We start from the raw sequence: 22238 nt of genomic DNA on the forward strand, positions 1-22238 counted from the left end.
CTGTGGAGTGTACTTGCATTTACTTTTTTTTGAGATGGCGTCTCACTCTGTCACCCAAGGAGGAATGCAGTGGCATGATCTCAGCTCACTGCAACCTCTGCTGCGCAGGTTCAAGTGATTCTCCTGCTTCGGCCTCCCAAGTAGCTGGAATTACAGGCACCTGCCACTGTGCCCTGCTTTTTTTTTTTTTTTTTTTTTTTTTTTTGTACTTTTAGTAGAGACGTGGTTTCACTATCTTGGTCAGGCTGGTCTTGAGCTCCTGACTTCGTAGTCCACCCGCCTCGGCCTCCCAAAGTGCTGGGATTACAGGTGTGGGCCACCGCGCCTGGATGTACTTTCATTTTCAATGAAACCCTTCATTTCTTCCTTTGTTTGTGCGTTTTGTTCAATTCTTTGTTCAAAATGCCAAGAACCTGGACATCCTCCATGGTTAACAAGCCCGCATGATAATAAAGTTCCCTCTGCTTTAATTCTTACACACAAAAATAGGTAGCCTGAAGTAACCTGAGGTTGACTAATCGGTTATTCTCTATTCTTCATCTCCCTGTCCCTGCCTTACAAGGAAAGTAATTTTGAAAAGACCCATCTGCTTTTTGATCTTTATTTCTGCCTTCTTCAGCCCTTCCTGTCTGTCTATAAAGCCAAATCCCTCTGCTCAGCTCATTGGAACACTTATTCTGTTCTATGTAATGACGCACTGCCAGAGTCTAGAACCAAAAATAAAGCCAACTGAGATCTTTAAACTAAATTGGTTATAATTCTGTCTTTTGACACAGGAAGTCTTTGGTATTGGTTTGATTTCCCAGCTCATGTGCAGCCTCTTGGAAATGAAGGAAAACGTAATCTCCGGGGCATGGGGGCTTACAGGCCATAACTGTCAACCCCACGTTTTCTTTCTTTCTTTTGTTTTCTTTCTTTCTTTCTTTTTTTTTTTTTTGAGACGGAGTTTCACCCTTGTCACCCAGTATGGAGTGCAATGGTGCGATCTCGGCTCACTGCATCCTCTGCTGGGTTCAACCAAGCCTCCCTAGTAGCTTGGATTACAGGCACGTGCCACGACGTCCGGCTAATTTTTGTATTTTTCGTAGAGACAGGGTTTCACCATGTTGGGGAAGCTGGTCTCGAACTCCTGACCTCAGGTGATCCATCCGCCTCGGCCTTCCAAAATGCTAGGATTACGGGCGTAAGCCACCACTCCTGGTCCAACCCCATGTTTTCTCAGGAACTGGAGTTCCCTTTAGGAAGCAAGTAACAGATGTGCTGGGCTGCCCTGGCCGCTAGGGTCTTCTTCTTTCCCAGGCTCTGTGCTCTCACCAGCGTGCGCGTTCGGGAAGCAGGGAGAGGACCAGGAAAGACGTCTTAGACGAAGAGTGAGCACCGGCCGGGGAGAGGCGAGTCTGGCCGCTGGGGGTCAGAGTGCAGTGCCGGTGTGAGGTAGTTCTGCCACTTAGCTGCGACTCTAAATGAATGAGTCACTTCTCTTCCTCGGGCGAGCTCCTGGCTTTGCCCCAGCTGGGGAACTCCCAGGATCAGGAAGGTTCCAGAGAAACTCCCAGCGGGGGAAGCGGAGGCCATCCAGAGAGATAGAGGGTACACACGGTGACAGTGCCAGCTCCACATCCCCGACCACCGGGCCAGGGCTGGTCCCACGCTGGCATTTGTCTCCGCTGGCCCCAGCCGCGGGGCCACCTCCAGACAGACAGACCCGGGATGTGCCTGGCGGCGTGACCTTGGGTTCCTCCTAGAGCCGCTTCTAGCCGGGTTTCCTCCGCCCCAGGCTAGGATCACTTGGGTAAGGAGATTTCCACTACAGTAGGGGCGGTTTAATGAGTAACAGAACTGGCTGCTGGTTTTTGACAATTGCCCAACTGCTCCGCAGAGGGTAGAAGCAATTGAGCGCGGAGGCTCCCGAAACCTAGGCGGGAAGAGGGTGGAAGGTGGGGGTCGGGGGGGGGGGGGTGGGCAGGGCCGGAGGAGCGGAGGAAGGTGGGGGCGGGCGGGGCTTGTCAGCGGGTGGCCCAGGGTGCGGTCAGCTGAGTCCGCCGGCCCAGGGCAGGCGGGGCCTGAGCCAAGCGGTAACCCCAGGGTAGGGCGGGGCGCTCGCAGACTCCCTGTGAGATTCACCTCGCAAGTGGTTCCTTCATTCGAGTGTTCCGGCGCACAGACCCTCGCCCCGTCGTCCGCGAGCCTCCCGAGAGCTGCCCCTTCGACCTGCCCTGGAGCATAGTGTTTGTCGCCGGTGTCGCCGTGCGAGGATGGCGCAGCGGGTGTAGTGGGTCTCTGCGCAGACCGAGCGGTGAGTTCGCCGCGGCCCGGCTCCCGCCGTTCTCTCTTCCCAGGAGGTTGGCCAGTCCCCTGCCTTGGCGACTTGCCCACTTACCTGTAGGGGCGGTGACCGAGGCTCAGGCGCACCTTGGCTGTCAGCTGCGAGAAGGAGCAGAGAGCAACCCGGGACGGCTGCGCGGGGAGGCGTGCGCGCGGCCGGGAGGTTCTGGGGCCGATGTGTGCGGGGCAGGTGGGCATGGGTGGGGGGAAGCGCGCAGGCGGGATGCGCTTCCTCGGATCCACCCCGTGCCCTCCTCTGCCACGTCCCGGCGACCGAGCGCGCGGGGCTCCGGGCGGGGAGACCACCAGGCCGAGGCGCTGCGAGGGTGGAGGCAGAGCCGGCAGTCAGGTCCCGCAGGACGCTGGCGGGCGCTTCTCGCAGCCCAAACCCGGCGGGGAGTGCGGGAACTCCTAAAACTGTGCTGGGAGCCCCAGATAAGAGGAAGGAATTGGTGACTTCAGTGACCAAGTGATGTTTTGGTCCCCACGCCTTTTAAAGGGAGAGGGGGTAAAATTTCAATTGGAGGATAATTGTTACGCGAGTGTTAAGATGGAGTCAAGTGTCCATCGAGTCAACGTTTAACAAAATGTTACCACATAAAATATTGGCATCGAGTTATCTGGCAGCTCCGCAGAGAAACTTTACACTCATATGCGTTATATGACATAATTTGCATGGGGAAGGGGGTTGCTTTACGATTCTTTTATATGGCAACCTGTTCTTGGACCTGACAGGGCCAAGAGAAGCAAGGAACTCCGCAGCTCGTCGACACTTCTCGACTCCTGTCCCAGTTCAGGGCTTGGTGAGGTGACTCGCGGTCGCGGGTGACTCGCCGGCAGTCTTCCTGCCCCTGCCTGGAACGCCTGGAGGGCCTCCCACTGCGGCTCCCACTGCAGACGTCTGTCCGCCTCCAGCCGCTGTTCTCTGACGGTCAGTTTCAAAGAAGCACAGTCTGGGATCCGGAGTAGAAAGAGGCCGTTTCCCGTGAAGGCCATAGAGGCAGTTTCCAGGCGCCTGGGTGACCTGTCTCTGCACTTCCGTCTCTGATTCTCCGTCCCTGTTTCCTTTCCCCAACGTCCCCTGCCTGGCCTTTCCTTGGCTCATTTTCTACCTTCCTGGGGTCTTCTGGGTTGAAAAGACCAGTGGTTCCATTTATTGGCTGTAACCGCGGGTCTTTAAAAAACTTTGTGACTTCCTTGAACAGACAGAATGTCTTACTCTGGGTTTTTACAAGCTCTGCTGAGCCATTCCCAGGGCAGGCCTTTGTCTCTTCCGCCTTTCAGTTTGTTTGCCATCCGCATTTTGGCCCAAGCTTTCCCCACTTCTCAGCCACTCTTACATTATTTCTTTCTTCAGAGGCCACCCAGACCTTCTGGTCCTCTGCATTAAACCTCATCACCGCAGACCGTTTTAATTCAGCACAGGTTTATCAAGCACACATTTTATTCTTGGTTCCAATACTTTCAGCACTGGTGGGCATTCATGTTTCATTTAAGAAGGACAAATTAGCTTTTCTTTACATGGGCTTTTTGTCAAAGTGGACTTTTGTTGACCTTACTTATCTTAAAATTAATGCAAACTTATTGTAAAAAAAAACAAAACAAGACCCAAAAATCAAATATATAACAGAAACTAGGTTTTCCTCTTCCCTAAAGATAAACACCAAACATTCTTCTTCCTTCTTCTGTCTCTCACACATTTGCGTTTGAAATATGTTCATTCAAGAAAGTATTTTAAATGTTTACAAACTAAGCTATTTATGCAAGTAACTTACCAATCTGATTTGAGTTTAATGGGTTAAAAGTAAAAAAAAAAAAAAAAAGTAAAAACATCTTCAGGTTTTTTTTTTTTTTTTTTTTTTTTTTTTTTTTTTTTTTTTTTTTTTTTTTTAGTAAGCTGGCTCTGGCTGGTAATAGGTAGGGGAACCCCAGGTGATCACTGAAAAGGCTCCTCCTCAGGCAGCCAAATCCTGAGCCAGGTTTAGGATTTCCTTGGGAGGTAGAATTTGCAGCCCAGGTAAAACCAGCAAAACTCTCCTGTTATGTGGGGAGGGGAGTGAAGAGCATGACTTTCTAGAGCGGTGAGAGAAGACTTGTTGAGAAACTGCATTTCATTTCCTTACAGAAGTTGGAGAACATTGTGGTACAATGTTAGGAGAATGGTTTTCTAAAATAGCCCAGTCTGACATCTTCCTCAAAACCAGGGTCTTTTCAACTGGAGCATTGCAGACATCTGCAACTTTCTCTGCCTACGTGGGTGTGGTTAAATAGAGCTTCCCTGAGTGCAGGACTGAAAAGTGGACAGAAGGTAGCTCTTGGGTCTCTCACACCCAGGAGGGGGGATGCTACAGGTACTAAGATTGCAAGGGGAAAGAGAGAGTGAGGCAGGCCCTGGAGCCCACTAGGAAGGAGCCAGTCGAAGGCAATGACTGGACAAGGGAGCTGATTTCTCTGCTGATGTGGCCTTGGTTTCTCTGGTTCAGAGTAAAGAAAAGCAACCGAGCCTAGAGAGAAACATCCGTACTCTGCAAGGCCAGACAGGAAGTTCTGTCTTTGGTTGGGTTTCCTTTTCTACAAACGGGGTTGGATTCTCTCTGGAGAGCTTTCCAGGAGCCACTCAGCAGTCTCTGATTCAGTGGGATGTTCTCAGCTCTTAGCCCAAGGGAGCTCACTTCTTAGCTCTTCCCCTGCCCAGTTCACTGGGGGGCTGCTCCCTCTCATTAGCTCCCTACCCCTAAAGACAAAAATAGCAGCCCAGGCCGGGCGCGGTGGCTCAAGCCTGTAATCCCAGCACTTTGGGAGGCCGAGACGGGCGAATCACGAGGTCAGGAGTTCGAGACCATCCTGGCTAACACGGTGAAACCCCGTCTCTACTAAAAAATACAAAAAAAATTAGCCGGGCGAGGTGGCGGGCGCCTGTAGTCCCAGCTACTCGGGAGGCTGAGGCAGGAGAATGGCGTGAACCCAGGAGGCGGAGCTTGCAGTGAGCTGAGATCCGGCCACTGCACTCCAGGCCGGGCGACAGAGCGAGACTCCGTCTCAAAAAAAAAAAAAAAAAAAAAAAAAAAATAGCAGCCTGGAGGGGACAGAGTTTTGGGGGAGGTTGTAAGAGGGCATGTTCTTCAGAGGAGCCGCTCTTACGAGGGAATGCTCCTGCCCAACAGGAACTGGCCCTGGGGACCAGGACTCTCTGCCTGACCCTAAACCCTACTTTTTCCCTCAGTGAGTAGGTCTGCTTAATGGATCCTGAAGAAAGTCTGAAATCATGACCAGATGCCATCGTCCCAGGATCCTCTTGTAGGGCCTTTTGATGAGAAGCACTGCTCTGGCTCTTCCCTCCTCCTTCCACACATGTAGGGAGAGGTAGCTCTGCCTATTCATGAAGTTTCATCCCTACACTGTCCTTCCTTTGGCCCCTGGTGAACCGGGGACCAAGGCATGATACCTCTTTTAAAACTCATACCCTTTACACTGGTGTTGTGACTCATGCCTATAATTCCAGCTACTTGGAGGCTGAGGTGGGAGGATGACTTGAGCCCAGTGATTTGAGGCGGCAGCGAGCTGTGATTGCACGACTCCACTCCAGCCTGGGTAACAGAGTGAAACCCTGTTTCTTTCTTTCTTTCTTTTTCTTTTCTTTTTTTTTTTTTTGAAGCAGTCTTGCTCTCTCACCAGGCTGGAGTACAGTGGCATGATCTTGACTCACTGCAACCTTTGTCTCCTGGGTTCAAGCGATTCTCCTGCCTCAGCCTCCTGAGTAGCTGGGATTCCAGGCGTGTGCCACCACACCCAGCAACTTTTTTTGCATTTTTAGTAGAGATGGAGTTTCACCATGTTGGCCAGGCTGGTCTTGAACTCCTGACCTCAAGTGATCTGCCAGACTTGGCCTCCCAAAGTGCTGGGATTAGGGGCGTGGGCCACCGTGCATGGCCCCTGTTTCTAAAACATGAAAAATAAAGTGTTGAATTAAAAAAAAACAAATCAGCAACACCACACCGTATTCCCCTTCTTAGCTCTCCTTAGCTGGACTGCAGTAGGCTTTCCAAAGAAGTATTGTGTAAATGCTAAGGGAAAATGAAAGCCTGGTGGAGAGATTTAAGGCAGCAACTGGAGGGAACATTTTTGCTCCACACCCAACAAATGTAATTTTCCCTGGCATTCAAGATTTGCTGGGAATGATCACTATATTATGGTAATAAATCCCATTGTCCAAAAAGGGACCTTTTGGGTTTTAGCTTGGTGACAAGAGACTGCTGAGTTATGAAGGTGAGAACCGCGTCCTGGAAACAACTGGCTTGACCTCAGGAAAGCGGCTTCACTTCACAACTCCTACTGGTATCTTTATGAGCCTTGGATCATCCCGTAGACTCAGTGCTTCACTCTCCTCTCCCCATGAATTCTGTCCACTCTGTAAGGCTTTCCGGGGAGTTGGGGGCCTGGCCATTACAGGGCATTCAGGGATTTGTTGCTTTATTAACTGAGTTCAAAACGTGAGTCTCACCCTCCTTCTAAGAGCTCTGGCAAAACCCTGCCCTTCTCCACACAGAGAAGTGGTCTTGGGGATTTCTGACTAATGAGCCCTACTAGAATAACTGCAGGTACGCCACGTTTTCCTTCATGGGGCTTTGCAGTGGAGGCGGGGCTGTGGGTTGACTCAGGTCAGCCTCAGTCCCTCTGCCTCCTGTGGTGGTCCCCTGTCCCCACTGCCCCGCCTGGAGCTGGTACCTTTTCCTCACCTTTGACCCAATTCTTCCCACTCCCCTGGCTGTCCTTGAAAGCTAGAGAAGAGCATCTGAGATTCTAGAAAAGTGAGGCAGAGGCTGGGCACGGTGGCTCACACCTGTAATCCCAGCACCTTGGGAGGCCAACGTGGGTGGATTACCTGAGGTCAGCAGTTCAAGAACAGCCAGGCCAACATGGTGAAACCCCATCTCTACTAAAAATACAAAAATTAGCTGAATGTGGTGGGTGTCTGTAGTCTGAGCTACTCGGGAGGCTGAGGCAGAAGAATTGCTTGAACCCAGGAGGCGGAGGTTGCAAGTGAGCCGAGATGGCACCACTGCACTCCAGCCTGGGTGACTCCATCTCTATTGAAAAAAGAAAAGGGAGGCAGAGAGGTGTGGTGTGTTGGGTCAGTGAGTCTTGACTGGCTGGGCTGGGAAATTGGGAATAAGGGACAGGTTTTTGTTTTGTTTTGTTTTTTGAGATGAAGTCTCACTCTGCAACCTCTGCCTCCCTGGTTCAAGCGGTTCTCCTGACTCAGCCTCCTGAGAGTAGCTGGGATTACTGGCACCTGCTACCACACCTGGCTAATTTTTGTATTTTTAGTAGAGACTGTGTTTCACTATATTGGACAGGCTGGTCTTGAACTCCTGACCTCCACCTTGCCTCGGCCTCCCATAGTGCTGGGTTTACAGGCATAAAGGAGACAGGTTCTCTGGATATGTGAGGTGCCTGTCCACGTAGACTATTGGCACATTTTCACCACCTCTTCTCTGAAACTAGCAATGCTATAAACACACATACACATTCTCCTCTCTATTTCTCACACAGTTCACACACTTACATCAGGTGTGTAAGGAATTCCACTTCATTGCACTGACTTTCTACATACTAGTGGGGCTCTACACAACCTTGGTTTCTACTGAGTGGATTCACTCCATTCTGTGATTTTTTTTCCTTAGGGTCTTGCCTCAGTTGACAGAATGGCAGCCACAGGAGCCAATGCAGAGGAACCTGAAAGTCACAAGTAAGACTCCCATTTCATTCCAGTTGGGTTGGGTGGTTGGGTTGGGTTGTTTATAGAGCATACGTGTGCCACACATTTTTCTAAGGACTTGACATATATTAACACATTTGATGCTTGTGAAAGAGACTGAGGCCTGGAGGGATTAATGACTCAGGACGTTCGTAAATTAGATGGTTAAAGAACTCTGGGGTCGGGCGCTGGGGCCTCAGCTCTTGATTCTTAGGACATGTTGTTTCAGAAAACCAGGCAAGTCCCTGCTCAAATCTCTGTCTAGTAGGTTTTTCCTCTATGTGCCACTTTTCTTAACCAAAATCCCCTGCTTACCACTCAGCTCTGCCTTGGTTCTGAATCTTAAATGCCTTCTTATTTGCAGTTTGTCATACTTCCTGGTATGCTTCGCATGACACCGCTTGTGTTTAGGCATTGCTAGAAAAGCAAGAATTTCTTGTCTTCATTCTGATTCCTATGTGAACTGTAATCCGCTGATTATTCTTATTTTCTCACCCCCCCCCCCCCCCAGTTGTCTCCCACCTCTGCTGGGGTTACCTGGGCAGGCCTTCTGTCCTGCCGCCATGGCCTCTCCCCAGTCCTGGTGGCCTCCGACCTTGGCATCACCCAGGATTGTGGTGACCTCTGGCCATCCTTGCTCTGAACTCCTGGTCCTTTGTTCCTCTGTAACTTCCCTGAGACCTCTCTGAAGTCTTGCATGTGACAGCTGCATACCCAGGTCATAATTCCATATGGACAAGACCCCTCTCCTCCTCCATTCCCCAGAAGTCCTGGTGTCCATTTTGGAGTTTCTGGTGCCTGTGGACATTCCCTGCAGTAATTTTTTTTTTTTTGAGACGGAGTTTTGTTCTTGTTGCCCAGGCTAGAGTGCAGTTAGTGGTGCAGTCTCGGCTCACTGCAACCTTCCCGGTTTCAAGTGATTCTGGTGCCTCCGCCTCCCAGGTAGCTGGGATTACAGGTGCAAGCCAGCACGCTTGGCAAATTTTGTATTTTTAGTAGAGATGGGGTTTCGCCATGTTGGCCAGGCTGGGCTCGAACTCCTGACCTCAAGTGATCCACCCACCTCAGTCTCCCAAAGTGCTGGGATTACAGGCGTGAGCCCCTGTGCCCTGCCTCAGTGACTATTTTTTAATTGAACTAATAGTATTCCTGGTACTTTCGGTCATTGACAGCCAAAAATGCCTTGTCCCCAGTTTCTGGAGCTCTCCTCTTCCCTCCTCCTGCTCATGGCTTGAGGTTGAGGCCCAGCAGGAGGCTGGTGGGGGTGGAGGGGAGTGGTGGAAATGAAGTCTGGAGAAAACAGGGCCGGCACACCAAGTGCCAAGCAACTCAATGCGGGCTTCCTCCCCTTCCCTCACGTTAGTAATGATTTCACCCTCCCTTGTTTTATCATCAGCTATTTGCTAACGTGTTCCACTTGCTGAAAGGCAGTCAGGTGTAGAGCTCAGGGGTACAGCCTCTTAGGAAGGATGTGACCTTGGACTTTGAATGGGGTTACTGATGGTACTTAGTTTATACTGAGAATAGTAAATGAATTGATATGTGCTAGCTATTAATAATTTCATTTCTACCCCAAGTCAAAAGCCTTCCATGAGTGGAACTGGATCGTACTCATCTTTATGTTCAGTACACTCAGCATAGGATGCTTGACTGGTGCGAGATTCAGCCAGCATTTTCTAGAGCCCTCCCTCTTCCCCTTCCCCAGACACCCCAGGCCCCTGTGTCTCCTCCGTCTCATTCTCTTCTTGTCTCCGCATGTGCCTGTCCTAAGCTATGTGGGCAAGTTTATATAAAGGTTGATCCTGCTTTCTTTTCCCTGCTGATAAACTCCTGGAATCAGAAGCCAGTTTTCATTTCTTTCTTTTTTTTCTTTTTTTTTTTTTTGAGACAGAGTCTTGCTGTATCGCCCAGGCTGGAGTGCAGTGGCATGATCTGGGCTCACTGCAAGCTCTGCCTCCCGGGTCACACCATTCCCCTGCCTCAGCCTCCCAAATAGCTGGGACTACAGGCGCCTGCCACCACCCCTGGCTAATTTTTTGTATTTTTAGTAGAGACGGGGTTTCACAGTGTTAGCCAGGGTGGTCTTGATCTCCTGACCTTGTGATCTGCCTGCCTGGGCCTCCCAAAGTGCTGGGATTACAGGCGTGAGCCACCACGCCCGACCTCCTTTTTTTCTTTTGTTGAGACAGGGTTTCGCCCTCTTACCCAGGCTGGAGTGCTGTGGTATGATCTCGGCTCACTGCAACCTCTGCCTCCTGGGCTCAAGTGATCCTCTCACCTCAGCCTCCTGAGTTGCTGGGACTACAGGCATGCACCACCACACCTGGCTAATTTTTGTATTTTTCATAGAGACGGGGTTTCACTGTGTTGTCCAAGCTGATCTCAAACTCCTGGGCTCAAGCGATCTGCCCACCTCAGCCTCCCAAATTGCTGGGATTACAGGCATGAGCCACTGCGCCCAGACAGTTTTCATTTCTTTCATCTCACATATTTCTTTTACATAGTAGATGCTCAATGAATATTTGCTAGATGAATAAAGTGATAGAATAAAGCAGAATAAAGTCACTTGAAATTATGTGCAGACTAGAGAAATATTTTTTTCCAAGTATTATGTCTCTGACTTGTTCTTTTAAAATCCTTCAAAAAATAAATTGAGGCATCTACTGGTTCATTATGGCACATGTTAAATTTCCTTTTTTTATTTTTATTTATTTGTATTTTTAGACAGAGTCTTACTCTGTTACCCAGGCTGGAGTGTAGTGGTGTGATCATGTCTCGCTGCAGCCTCAACCTCTTGGGCTCAGGTGATCCTCCCACATCAGCCTCCCAGGGAGCTGGGACTATAGGTGCATGCCACCATGTCTGGCTAATTTTTGCATTTTCTCTAGAGTCAGGGTTTCACCATGTTGCCCGGGCTGGTCTCGAACTCCTGGGCTCAAGTGATCCACCCGTGTTGGCCTCCTGTAGTACTGGGATTACAGCAATGAGCCACTGCACCTGGCCACATTTTCATGTTTTAAAATCATTGCCTGTCTTCACAGTTACACCCTATTTCCTTCTTCTTCATTTCTGAGAATCAAGGAGAAGAAGACAAGTATTTTATTTTGAAATATGTGACAAAGTGCTTAATCACATCCTGTTTTGTTATTTTGAAGCATGGCTCTTAGCCCTTCTATGTTGTACTCTGTGTATTCCTAACATCCTGAAGAAGGAGAATGAAAATGTTACCTACATGAAAAATAGTTGTCACTAAAGGATCCTAAAATACTGTGGGGTGTGCGGATTGTCAGCATTTCAGATTGGCCTGGAGATCAAAAAGGCTTTCTGAGAAAAGTTCAAGGATGGTCCTTACCACACGTGATTCTGGATTTGGTCCCTTGAAAAATGGCCTTGCCCCACATCCCGGAGTAGAATGAACCCTGATTCTGGAGACTGCCCCACAGCTTGTTAGGAAGAGGTGGGCTTAGGGGCAGGTGGGTGTGGCTCTGTGCTTCAGGCAGGCTGCTGTGCCTTCCTGAGCAGGGTTTTCAGCAGATACGCTGGTGTAGTTAGCACAGTCTCTGCCTGCCCTTACAGGAAACCGTCACCTAGCCCCCTGCCCCTTTATACAAAGATCTCCCCGTCTCTGTGTATAACCTTTTGTACTTACGTTTTCTATATCAGCCTTTTGGAAATGTTCAGGTGTGAGCACACCTGGGCCCCACTCTAGGGGAATTGACAGGAAGGAACATTTGACGGGCATGAAAGGAGGAAGTGGTCAGGTGTAGGCCATCAGTGTGTTTGCAGCCTGGGTGTCTGCTGTTGATGAGTGCCAGATAGAAATAGGGATTTGATAAAATGATAAAATAAATAAAACAGGATGGGTCCATCTCAACCTTGTTTTGCTTGTCTGCGGTGTGTTCCGTGGGATTCAGAGATAAATAAGATGTGGTCATGGCCTCCAGAAGTTTTTGTTGCTGGAGGTAAAGTTATTACATTAATTGTGTATATCAGTGTTAGAATATAGATAAGGTGTAGCAAGCATCGTGTGGGGAGAGAATGGACAATGTCTGTGAAGGGGCTACATCCCTTATGTCACAGTTATTTTCCAAATCCGTGGCAGCTGAGACCCTGCCTCTCTTGTATCTTTTTCTTTTCTCATGAGTTAGATTGAGGAGGAGACATGACCAGGGGGTTCAGGGCAGAAAGTCAGACTCAGAAGGAAGAAAAAGAGGTCCCCAATTGCTCTGACATCAGGGTCCCATGTCTGCCTCGGTTTCCTGTAAGGGAGCCCGCCCATCTCTAGGACTCGGAAGGCATACATTGTTGAAGGAGGTATGTTTGACGCTGGCTCTAGGAGACTTTGACAGGCCTGAGATGGACTCATCTAGACCTGGAGCATTTGTTTTGTAAGGAAGGTTTTATTGGAACACAGCCACACTCACTCATTTGTGTGCTATCTGTAGTTGCTTTCACATGCCTATGGTGGACTTGAGAAGTAGCAGAAACCATGCAGCCTACAAAACCACACGTATTTATTGCCTGGCCTTTTATGAAGAAAAGCTTGCTGATGCTTGCTCTAGACCAGCATAAGCCACATGTACATTTTCTAGCAGATAAACAGATGTCTTATCGTGTCACTCCTATTGGATATTGTACTGAGTAGACGTAGCTAGTGTAACAAACAAAACAGAACAAAAACAAATTGAAGGTATGCAGATTGGAAAAGTTATCTCTGGGAGGTAGGATTAGAGTTTGTTTTTATTTCTGTTCATATTTCCTATGATAAACATAGTAGTTTTAAAATAAAGTCAAGTTTATACATTGAATGAACTTGATTAGAGGAGCAACTGGCTGTACTCCCTACTCCTTGTATGGGTAGATTGAACATTTCCATCTGTGTACTTTTGTGTGCTCTTCTGATTTCATCCCTATTGCCCTCCAAACAGAGCCGTGAGAGAGAGCAACAGGGGTTAAAAGGAAGCAGAAGGGGGAAGAACAGAGGGGAGGCAAGTGGGGACCTTGGCAATGTTAGGGTTGTCTTATTTCCAGGGTTGGCCCTATCCAACCTGGGAGATATCCAACCTGGGAGATCCAACCCACCATGAGCCTCTCCCACCATGAGCCTCGTGTGTGACATAGGGCATTTCTGTGATAATGGGCACTGATGTTCTATAAGCCTTCCACTTTCTTGTTTTTTAACAGTGATTGCCCCGTCAGACTTTTAAATCCAAACATAGCAAAAATGAAAGAAGATATTCTCTATCATTTCAATCTCACCACTAGCAGACACAATTTCCCAGCCTTGTTTGGAGATGTGAAGGTAAGAGGCCAGGTGTTGACACCTTGGAATTTGTCTTAAGATCAACCTCCCCCTATATTATACAGGTAGACCAACCCACAAATGCTGGAGAGGCCACAGCTACCAGGTTTATGCAGACATAATGTTTACCAAATGTTTGCAAATTTTTAACTTTCAAATATGTGAACCACCAAGTAAAACTTTCCTAAGTAGTGCCAAATTGTTCCCTAATTCACCTCTTGCAAATTTAGAGCAGTCCTGCATTGCTTAACGCTGGAAATACGGTCTGAGAAATGCAGCCTTAGGTCTTTTCATCGTTGTGTGGACAACATTAGAGCGTAACCACACAAACCTAGGTGGTAGAGCCTACTACTTGCCTCGGCCATATGCCCTAGGCTACAAACCTCTATAGCATATGAGTGTCCTGAATACTGGAGACAGTTGTAACACAGTGATAAGCATTTGTGTATCCATACATATCCAAACATAGAAAAGCTACAGTAAAATCATGGTATTATATAATTTTCTGGGACCACCATTGTGTATATGTGATTCCTTGCTTACCGAAACATCGTTATATGGGGCATGCCTATGTATTTGAAACAATATATATAAATAAACTTCCTAATGCTTCATTGAGAGAAGAGAAAGATGTAAAAATTTCCTAGGGAAGCAAAGGATAGTAAAGAAAGGTCATTGTATCTTGTTTGTAATATAAGATACATATTGATATTCTGTTAATTGCCTTTAATGTCTTCTTTTGCTTCATGCAGCTTCCAGTTAATTTTTTCTACCAAGTCTTAAGTTGCTTAGTTCTGATTTATCTTAACATAGGACTTTGAAATGTCTAATGGGTAAAGATGAACTGACATATAGAATTAAAAATCAAAATATGCCAGGACCCTGGAATCCAATGCTGCTACATGGGATCATAATTAAACAATGGTGTTATGTCTTATCAATCATCCTGTTCTTTGATAGTGTTGGTTTCTAGTTGTGGACAACTTTCCATGTGCTTTTAATTCATTAAATTTTCATTCATCCTATTAAGTTAATCCACAGTGATTTTTATTCCCGGCTATGGAAATTTCTTTTTTATGTTTAGAGAATAAGTATTTTCTTTTATCTTTTTAATTTTTTGAGCTGGACTCTCACTGCCCAGGCTGGAATACAGTGGTGTGCTCTCAGCTCACTGCAACCTCCCCTTCCCGGGTTCAAGCAATTCTCCTGCCTCAGCCTCCCGAGTAGTTGGGATTATAGGCACATGACACCATGCCCAGCTAATTTTTGTATTTTTTAGTAGAGATGGGGTTTCACCATGTTGGGCAGGCTGGTCTGGATCTCCTGACCTCAGGTGATCTGCCTGCCCACTCCCAAAGTGCTAGGATTATAGGTGTGAGCCACCGTGCCTCAGCCATCTTCAAACTCTTTAAAAACTTACTCATGTAAAACAATTTTTTTTTCAAAACCAACATTTTCTTACATGACGTTCTGCAAATTAAAGGTTTTACTTCTCTGAGAGAGACCCACCCAGAATAGCTATCACTTCCTGAGCCTCTTCTAGGCTTCGGCTGGCTCTTCACAAGCATTGGCCATTTGGCACTCAGGTAACAGGTGAGAGAGTGATCAGTAGCCCATTTTGTGGGGCCCTGGTAACACAGAGGGACAGTGAGGAGCTGCTCCCTCTGTTTCAAACCCAGGCTGTCTCCACAAGCTGCCTTCTACATGACTGAGGGAGGCTGAAGATGCAAAGGACCTGGAATTATCTCCTCAGAGAGAGCAAGGGTCTGGATTCCTGCATTTGTGGAGCTGACTGCCTTTTGATGCTTGGCCACCCACCTTGAGCACTCACCAGGGGGGCTTGTTAAAGCAGATTACTGGGCCCCTTAGATTCAGCAGGTCCTGGTGAGGCCAGTGAACTTATATTTTTAGCAAGTTCCTTGGTGATACTGATGTTGCTGGTCTAGGGACCCCACTTGAGGACCTCTGCTATAGACAGTGCACTAATAGGGGTCTCTCTTCTCTGGCTGCAGTTTGTGTGTGTTGGCGGAAGCCCCTCCCGGATGAAAGCCTTCATCAGGTGCGTTGGTGCAGAGCTGGGCCTTGACTGCCCAGGTAGAGACTATCCCAACATCTGTGCGGGAACTGACCGCTATGCCATGTATAAAGTAGGACCGGTGCTGTCTGTCAGTGTGAGTACCTGCCCTCCCTTGTGCTCAGTCTCTAGGCTCTGCAAGCCCCTGTGCCCCAGCCCTCTGCACACACAGACAGCTGGTCCCCTCACACCTGTTTACTGTAAATGGCTGAGAGCAGGGTAAGCCCACAGTAGCTGGGATTCAGAGATTATTGAACCCAGGCTATTGCCCTTGAGGCTCAGTCTCCAGGGGAGACTAAGTACACAAATGCAAATACACAGCTGTGTGTCTACACAGTGTGAGGGTGGCAGGTGCAGGGAGTTAGAGTGCTTGGGGTATAGAGGAGGGACAGTAGGGGGTGCCCTGCCTGGAGCAGGATGGAAGGAGAGCCTCAAAGTATCAGGCCTCTAATCCTCTCTGCCACCTCACAGTGAGTTACTTCAAAACACATTTTGATTTAAGCAATGAGCATGGTGAACACAGAAATCTCCAGTTTCTACCATAGAAGTCTTTTCATTTTTCAGTTTTGATTTTCTGTCAGGAGCAATATAAATGAACAGCTGCAGAGTAAGGAAAGGGAACCCCTTTTGCTGAGACGTGCACCCCTACCTCTCCAGTCAGCTGAGGACTCTAGCTTATGTCAGCCAGCTAGAACACATCAGGGAACCAAGGCATTATTCAGTTGCTGATAATCTGTGCAAGCCTTTCCTGTGTGTAAGGCTCTGTGACCGATTCTAGCAGGGATGCCTCCACTGTATGGCTCTGCCACAGGAACAGCCCCTGGAAAGTGCTGAGGCCATCCGGGGAGAGGCATCACGGAAGATGTGACACTAGGGGGAGTGCTCTGAAGGGGAGAGCAGGAGAAGGAGGTATGCAGAGACCCCAAAGAGAGGAAAAGGCACAAGCAGAAGTATAAGATCAGCAAGGCATCCTGTGTCCAGTGGGCTGAGGAACCAGCTGATTACTTAGTTTGGCTGAAGCAGAGGGTGTAGGGAGAAAAGAGAAAGGAGATAAAACTTTAACCTGTGGCAGGGTGTGGGGGAATAGGGTGGGTATTTATGCAGGGATTCAAATGCTAGAAGGAGCTGTTTGTTACCTGGCAATAGCAGACTGCTGCTTCCCTGCTGAGCCCCTGGGTCCTCAGCTGTTACCTATTTGACAAATTGTGTCAATCAAATGGGGTTTTGTCTTTGACAGCTTTGCATACACTTTAAAGTTTCCCAAAGTGTTACTACTTCTTAAATGTATATTTAAGAAGCTTATCTTCCATCACTATGACAATGGGCATGTTAGATTGAATTACATCCCTTGAAACGTCAACTAGAACATTGACAAAGTCACAACCTTGGCTTAACACGGGTGTTTCTCCTTGGTTCCAGCATGGTATGGGCATTCCTTCTATCTCAATCATGTTGCATGAGCTCATAAAGCTGCTGTACTATGCCCGGTGCTCCAACGTCACTATCATCCGCATTGGCACTTCTGGTGGGATAGGTAAGGTCTGCAGAGGGGCCTCTTGCCCTGTGAATGGATGAGGGACTGCGGCATGCCAAGGCAGCTTCTATATGGTGTGGGATTAGAGACAAAGAGTTCCTTTCTTGGCTTTGTTCAAGGAAAGCTTGTGAACAGGAGGTGTGAAAAGAAGCTTGTTTTGTTGTTTTTGTTCAACCTGTTCTCCCAACCCGCACCCCAGAGCTAGGCAGCAGAAGGGCACCACACTATGCATATGGGGGAAACTCATCCTTTTGGGATTACACAATTTGTGCCTTCTTGTCTGCTTGATTCTCTCTTATTCTTTCTAATTTGCCTTCTTCTCCATTCTCTCCTTTCCTTTGCTTACTTTTCCTCCTCCCTAATCCTGCAGGGATTTGAAGCACCTTATGAGAAAAGCCACAGGAAAATCAAAGGGGGGAAGAGAGAGGTGCAGTACAAACCTCAGATAAGTGTCCTTAAATTAGCTTAAAATGTCCCTGTCCTCAACATGTTTTAAAAAACAAAGATGGTTGGCCTGGGCATGGTGGCAGCTCACACCTGTAATCACAGCACTTTGGGAGGCTGAGGTGGGTGGATCACAAGGTCAGGAGATCGAGACCATCCTGGCCAACATGGTGAAACCCCATTTCTACTAAAATACAAAAGATTAGCTGGGCGTGGTGGTACATGTCTATAGCTGCAGCTACTTGGGAGGCTGAGGCAGGAGAATTGCTTGAACCCAGGAGGCTGAGGTTTCAGTGAGCCGAGATCGCGCCATTGTACTCCAGCCTGGTGACAGAGTGAGACTCCATCTCAAAAACAACAACAAACAAACAAAAAAACCCCACAATGATGGCAAAGAAAGAATGAGATTTAACGAGAAAGCAAAAGCTAACAAGTTGTTGAATTGTCTGTTAGGCAGATTTGTTTTAAATAAGTGGTCTCGCCTTCTGGGGTTCTAACCCTGTGCCATTCTTTCTGCTAAAAACTGGGTTCTAGCGATTCCTGTTCCCATCCAGGTGTTCGGAGCTCAGGGAGGAAGCCTGCACGTGCCCTAGAGAAAGTTGAGCTTTGACGCTGCTGGCTAGGCCTGTGTGTACTTGTTCCAGGCTGTCTAGGGCCTGGACTATCTAGGATTTGCAGCAATTCTAGAATTTAAATTCTGGAATTTAAGTGTCCTGACTTTGACAGGGGACTTGCTTTAGACCCAAATCTTTTGAATATGTTATCTTGTCTCTTTTCTTTTTATTATATAGAGAGATTGAGCATACAATCTGTGTTTGTGTGACTGTAATTCCAAGGTTAGTGAAATTGTCCCTAGGACAACACACCCACAGCCATGAGCTGTCTCGGTCCTGCAGACTTAGTCTCCAGTGCCGCCCACCTGAGACTAACAGCTGTGCATAGCATGCTGGCCTCTGCCAGGAACTCTAGCAAATGGTTCTTGAGTTCTTGCTCTAGAGTGATTTTTAAAACAGTGATTAGATAATTCTGGAGGGAATAGTATAGATTTTGAATTTTCTTCAATTGCTCTATAAAAATGGAAAGAGCAACTAGGGACGAAAACCAAAAACCCCTGGACATAGTTGATTATAAAAGGTGATGCGCTATCTTCACAAACCCAAAGTATGAATGAGTGGGGACAAAAAACCTCAAGATCTGGGTTGTGTTGGCAGCTGCTCAGGGGGAAGCTCAGGGCAATGGACAGACCTGAGAACAAGAGTCCCAGGCGCTCCTAGGAAGGTGCAGGGGATGTGGTGAAGATGGCAGCTGACACTGGCGGGGGCCTGTGCGTCCCAATGTGAGTGATGCTGGAATTCCAAGGAGCTTGAACACTCCAGGCCCTGTGGGTTCGCCAAGGCATCAGCCACGCTCTCCTCTAGCTCCAGCCCCGGTGCTGGGAGAAGCTGCTACAAGGAGACTCTGAATTGCCCAGAACAGCTGCAGGAGTAGCAAGGGAAAGAGGAGTTCAGATACATGTGGGGAGCGAAGCAAAGGTCTTTGCAGTCGGCGGTGTTTTTTAATGTTTCATGAAAACAACTGACTTGGGAGCTCTGGAAAAGATCTGACTTCTTGTTCCCTCCCACATGTTTAGGAAAACCGATTTTGCATTAAAATAAGTATCAGAAACGGATCATAGTTATCGTAGTCCCTGCAGGTTGATAGACAAGATGCCATTGACCAGGTGGCTTATAAACAACAGGAATCGATCTCTCATAGTCTGGAGGCTGCGATGTTCAAGGTCAAGGAGCCAGCAAATTTGGTGTCTGGTGAGGGCTAACTTTCAGATTCATAGAGCTCTGTTTTTCTCCCTGTGTCCTCACATGGCAGAAGGGGCAGGCAGCTCTCTGGGGTCCCTTTTATAAGGGCATTAATCCTACTCATGTAGGCTCCACCCTCATGACCTAATCACCTCCCAAAGGCCCTGCTGCCTAAAACCATCACCTTTGGGGTTAGGATTTCAGCCTATGAATTTTGAGGGGGAAGCCAACATTCAGTCCTGGTCCATAACAGTGGTCAAATCCCATATAACACAAAGAATAAGGAGCAGAGTAGTGTCCCTACAAGCAGGAAACTACTCCAGGAAGGCATGCCCAGAACACAGAAACTGGACCCTCATAATGCATCAATCTGAGAGGAAGGCCAAGTAGGTCAGGAGTTGGTCATAGTTCACCTGGGTTTAGGGTGTGGGACTTCATTATACTGTTCCCGTCCGCTTTTTGCTGGTTTACTTTTCAAGTATTTGCCTGAAATCTTAAATATTAACAAGGTATGAAACAGGGATCAATAAAACACATCATGGTATATGGTTTAGTGACAGACGACAGTGGGAAATCGCAGTGAACGGAAGCAAGAAACATGGGACAAAGTACCCGAAGGTTCCTGGCCGTTTTTATTTTATTCTTTTTTTTTTTTTTTTTTTTGAGGTGGAGTTTGCTCCTTTTGCCCATGCTGGAGTGCAGTGGCGTAATCTTGGCTCACTGCAACCTCTGCCTCCTGGGTTCCAGTGATTCCTCTGCCTCAGCCTCCCAAGTAGCTGGGATTACAGATACCCAGCACAATGCCTGGCTAATTTTTGTATTTTTACTAGAGATGGGGTCTCACCATGTTGGCCAGGCTGGTCTTGAACTCCTGACCTCAGGTGATCTACTCGCCTTGGCCTCCCAAAGTGCTTGGGATTACAGGCGTGAGCCACTGCGCCCAGCCCTCTATTTTCTTCTTTGTGCCTTTCTCTTCCATAGTGTCCATAATGATCATGCATTAATTACTTTCATAGCATAAAAAAAAGTTGAATGGGAAAATGGGTCACTGTGTATTTGAGAACAGTACTGGATGCTTCGTGTTTGGATGTGTGGGTGGATCTGCTTCTTTCCTCTATGTGCTCTGCTGTGTGCTCCCTGGCTGCCCCGCTTTTATTTTCTTTTGTTTTACACCCTGCATATCTTGATGTCTGCTTTTTTCCTCAGGTCTGGAACCTGGTACCGTGGTCATAACAGAGCAGGCAGTGGATACCTGCTTCAAGGCAGAGTTTGAGCAGATTGTGCTGGGGAAGCGGGTCATCCGGAAAACGGACCTGAACAAGAAGCTGGTGCAGGAGCTGTTGCTGTGTTCTGCAGAGCTGAACGAGTTCACCGCAGTGGTGGGGAACACCATGTGTACCTTGGACTTCTATGAAGGTGAGGCCGTGGATACCAGGAGGCATCCTTCAGCCAGGGAACCCTGGTCCGTTCCCTGATCCTGCCTTCTCACTGTGAGCTGGGATTTCTACAAGCCAAGCTGCTGTCTCAGTTGCACTACTCCCATGGTGGCCATAATGACCCATTTGAGTGGACCTAGGCAGGACCTGGATGGGTCTTGCTTGTCCCTGTGACCTTCTGGGCATCATAGCGCTGATGTGTTGTAGGAGCTTCTTACATGCATGTGGTTCTCATGTCTCCATGTGTGCCTCAGGGCAAGGCCGTCTGGATGGGGCTCTCTGCTCCTACACGGAGAAGGACAAGCAGGCGTATCTGGAGGCGGCCTATGCAGCCGGCGTCCGCAACATTGAGATGGAGTCCTCGGTGTTTGCCGCCATGTGCAGCGCCTGCGGCCTCCAAGGTAGGCAGCTCTCGATGAGCCTCAGTATCCCTCCTTCACTTCTGCTCTCCTGGAGCCCCTCACTGGGGCCCCTCCTCCTGGGGCACCCCGGTACCCATTTCTGGCTTCTGTCTCCCCTGCCCCCAAGTCACTTTCTGAACATACATGTCGTCCCCACAGCCCTGTGTTCAATGTCCTTTGATTGTCACATGACAAAATGCAGGATTCTCAGTGTCCTTGCGTAGGAAAAATGACAAAAAGGTTTTGCTGCCCCATGAGGCTGCCTGCCACCCGCTCTATAAAAAACTCGGTTTTCAAAGTGCTTTGACTTTCTGAATTGTGGTTCATCTACCCTCAAGGTACTAGCCACGCTTGAAGGCCAACTCACAGCTCTGCAGAATCCCCTTGTCACCTCACCCAAAATGTGCCTTTCAAGGTGGTGCTTGCAGCCCTGAGCTGGTCCTGGAATGGGGAATTCCTTTTAGAAGGAGAGGCACAAGAATAAGGGAGGGACAGGGCAGGGTGGTGTCAGAGAAGGAGGAGCCTTCCGAGCTCCTGGACCAGCGCCTTTCCCTCCCGCGCTGCATCCTCTGGCCCTGCCTGACTGCATGGGCAGCCTGGTTTCCTGAGGAGGGCGACAGGCTGCTTCTGAGAGCTCATGGGTCCTTCATTCCGTCCCTGTGAACTGTTAGACCCCCGGCACCTTGCCTTGATGTAGTCTTCCCTTTGCAGCGGCCGTGGTGTGTGTCACTCTCCTGAACCGCCTGGAAGGGGACCAGATCAGCAGCCCTCACAATGTGCTCACCGAGTACCAGCAGAGGCCGCAGCGGCTGGTGAGCTACTTCATCAAGAAGAAACTGAGCAAGGCCTGAGTGCTGCCCTGCACCTCCACAGACCTGCTGGGATCACTGGCCATTAAAAGCACTGTCCAAAATCCCCTGTTTCGACTTTGAGCATACTTTATACAAGAATCTAGAAAATCAGATCGCAATTAAGAGACAGAGAATCTTGGATTAACCATCTGGGAGATGTTCTTCCTTTTGAAGTTTCATTGGAGCATTTTCAACTATGTTAGCCTGATTTGGGGTTTCTTCAAGAACATTGTACCAAATTTTTGTGCTATTTCTAGGGAAATTTTTTCAGACTTTAAAATTCTAATAGTCAGATTTTATGTCACTAAATGATAAAT

The 22238-nt window shown here is 48.3% G+C and overlaps 1 protein-coding gene across 4 annotated transcripts; it reads left to right on the forward strand.

Annotated features, from left to right (window-relative positions):
- Window positions 1-1569: 1569 nt before the first annotated feature.
- Window positions 1570-21983, forward strand: UPP1 (uridine phosphorylase 1). 4 transcript variants are annotated; one of them, XM_010374421.2, is made up of 10 exons: window positions 1570-1792; window positions 2150-2296; window positions 3061-3256; window positions 8010-8074; window positions 13268-13385; window positions 15398-15556; window positions 16879-16993; window positions 20440-20649; window positions 20924-21070; window positions 21782-21983. In XM_010374421.2, exons 4-10 carry the CDS (start codon window positions 8031-8033, stop codon window positions 21919-21921), a joined length of 933 nt encoding a protein of 310 aa, XP_010372723.1. In that variant the 5' UTR covers window positions 1570-1792; window positions 2150-2296; window positions 3061-3256; window positions 8010-8030; the 3' UTR covers window positions 21922-21983. The 4 variants fall into 4 exon arrangements, with proteins under 4 accessions (XP_010372723.1, XP_010372722.1, XP_010372725.1 ...); XM_010374420.2 differs by lacking the exon at window positions 1570-1792 and having other exon boundaries at window positions 2024-2296; XM_030932343.1 differs by lacking the exon at window positions 1570-1792 and having other exon boundaries at window positions 2094-2296; window positions 15398-15444.
- Window positions 21984-22238: the final 255 nt, after the last annotated feature.

This window comes from Rhinopithecus roxellana, chromosome 6 (assembly GCF_007565055.1).
Source record: "Rhinopithecus roxellana isolate Shanxi Qingling chromosome 6, ASM756505v1, whole genome shotgun sequence".
In the NCBI taxonomy this organism is placed as follows: domain Eukaryota; kingdom Metazoa; phylum Chordata; class Mammalia; order Primates; family Cercopithecidae; genus Rhinopithecus; species Rhinopithecus roxellana.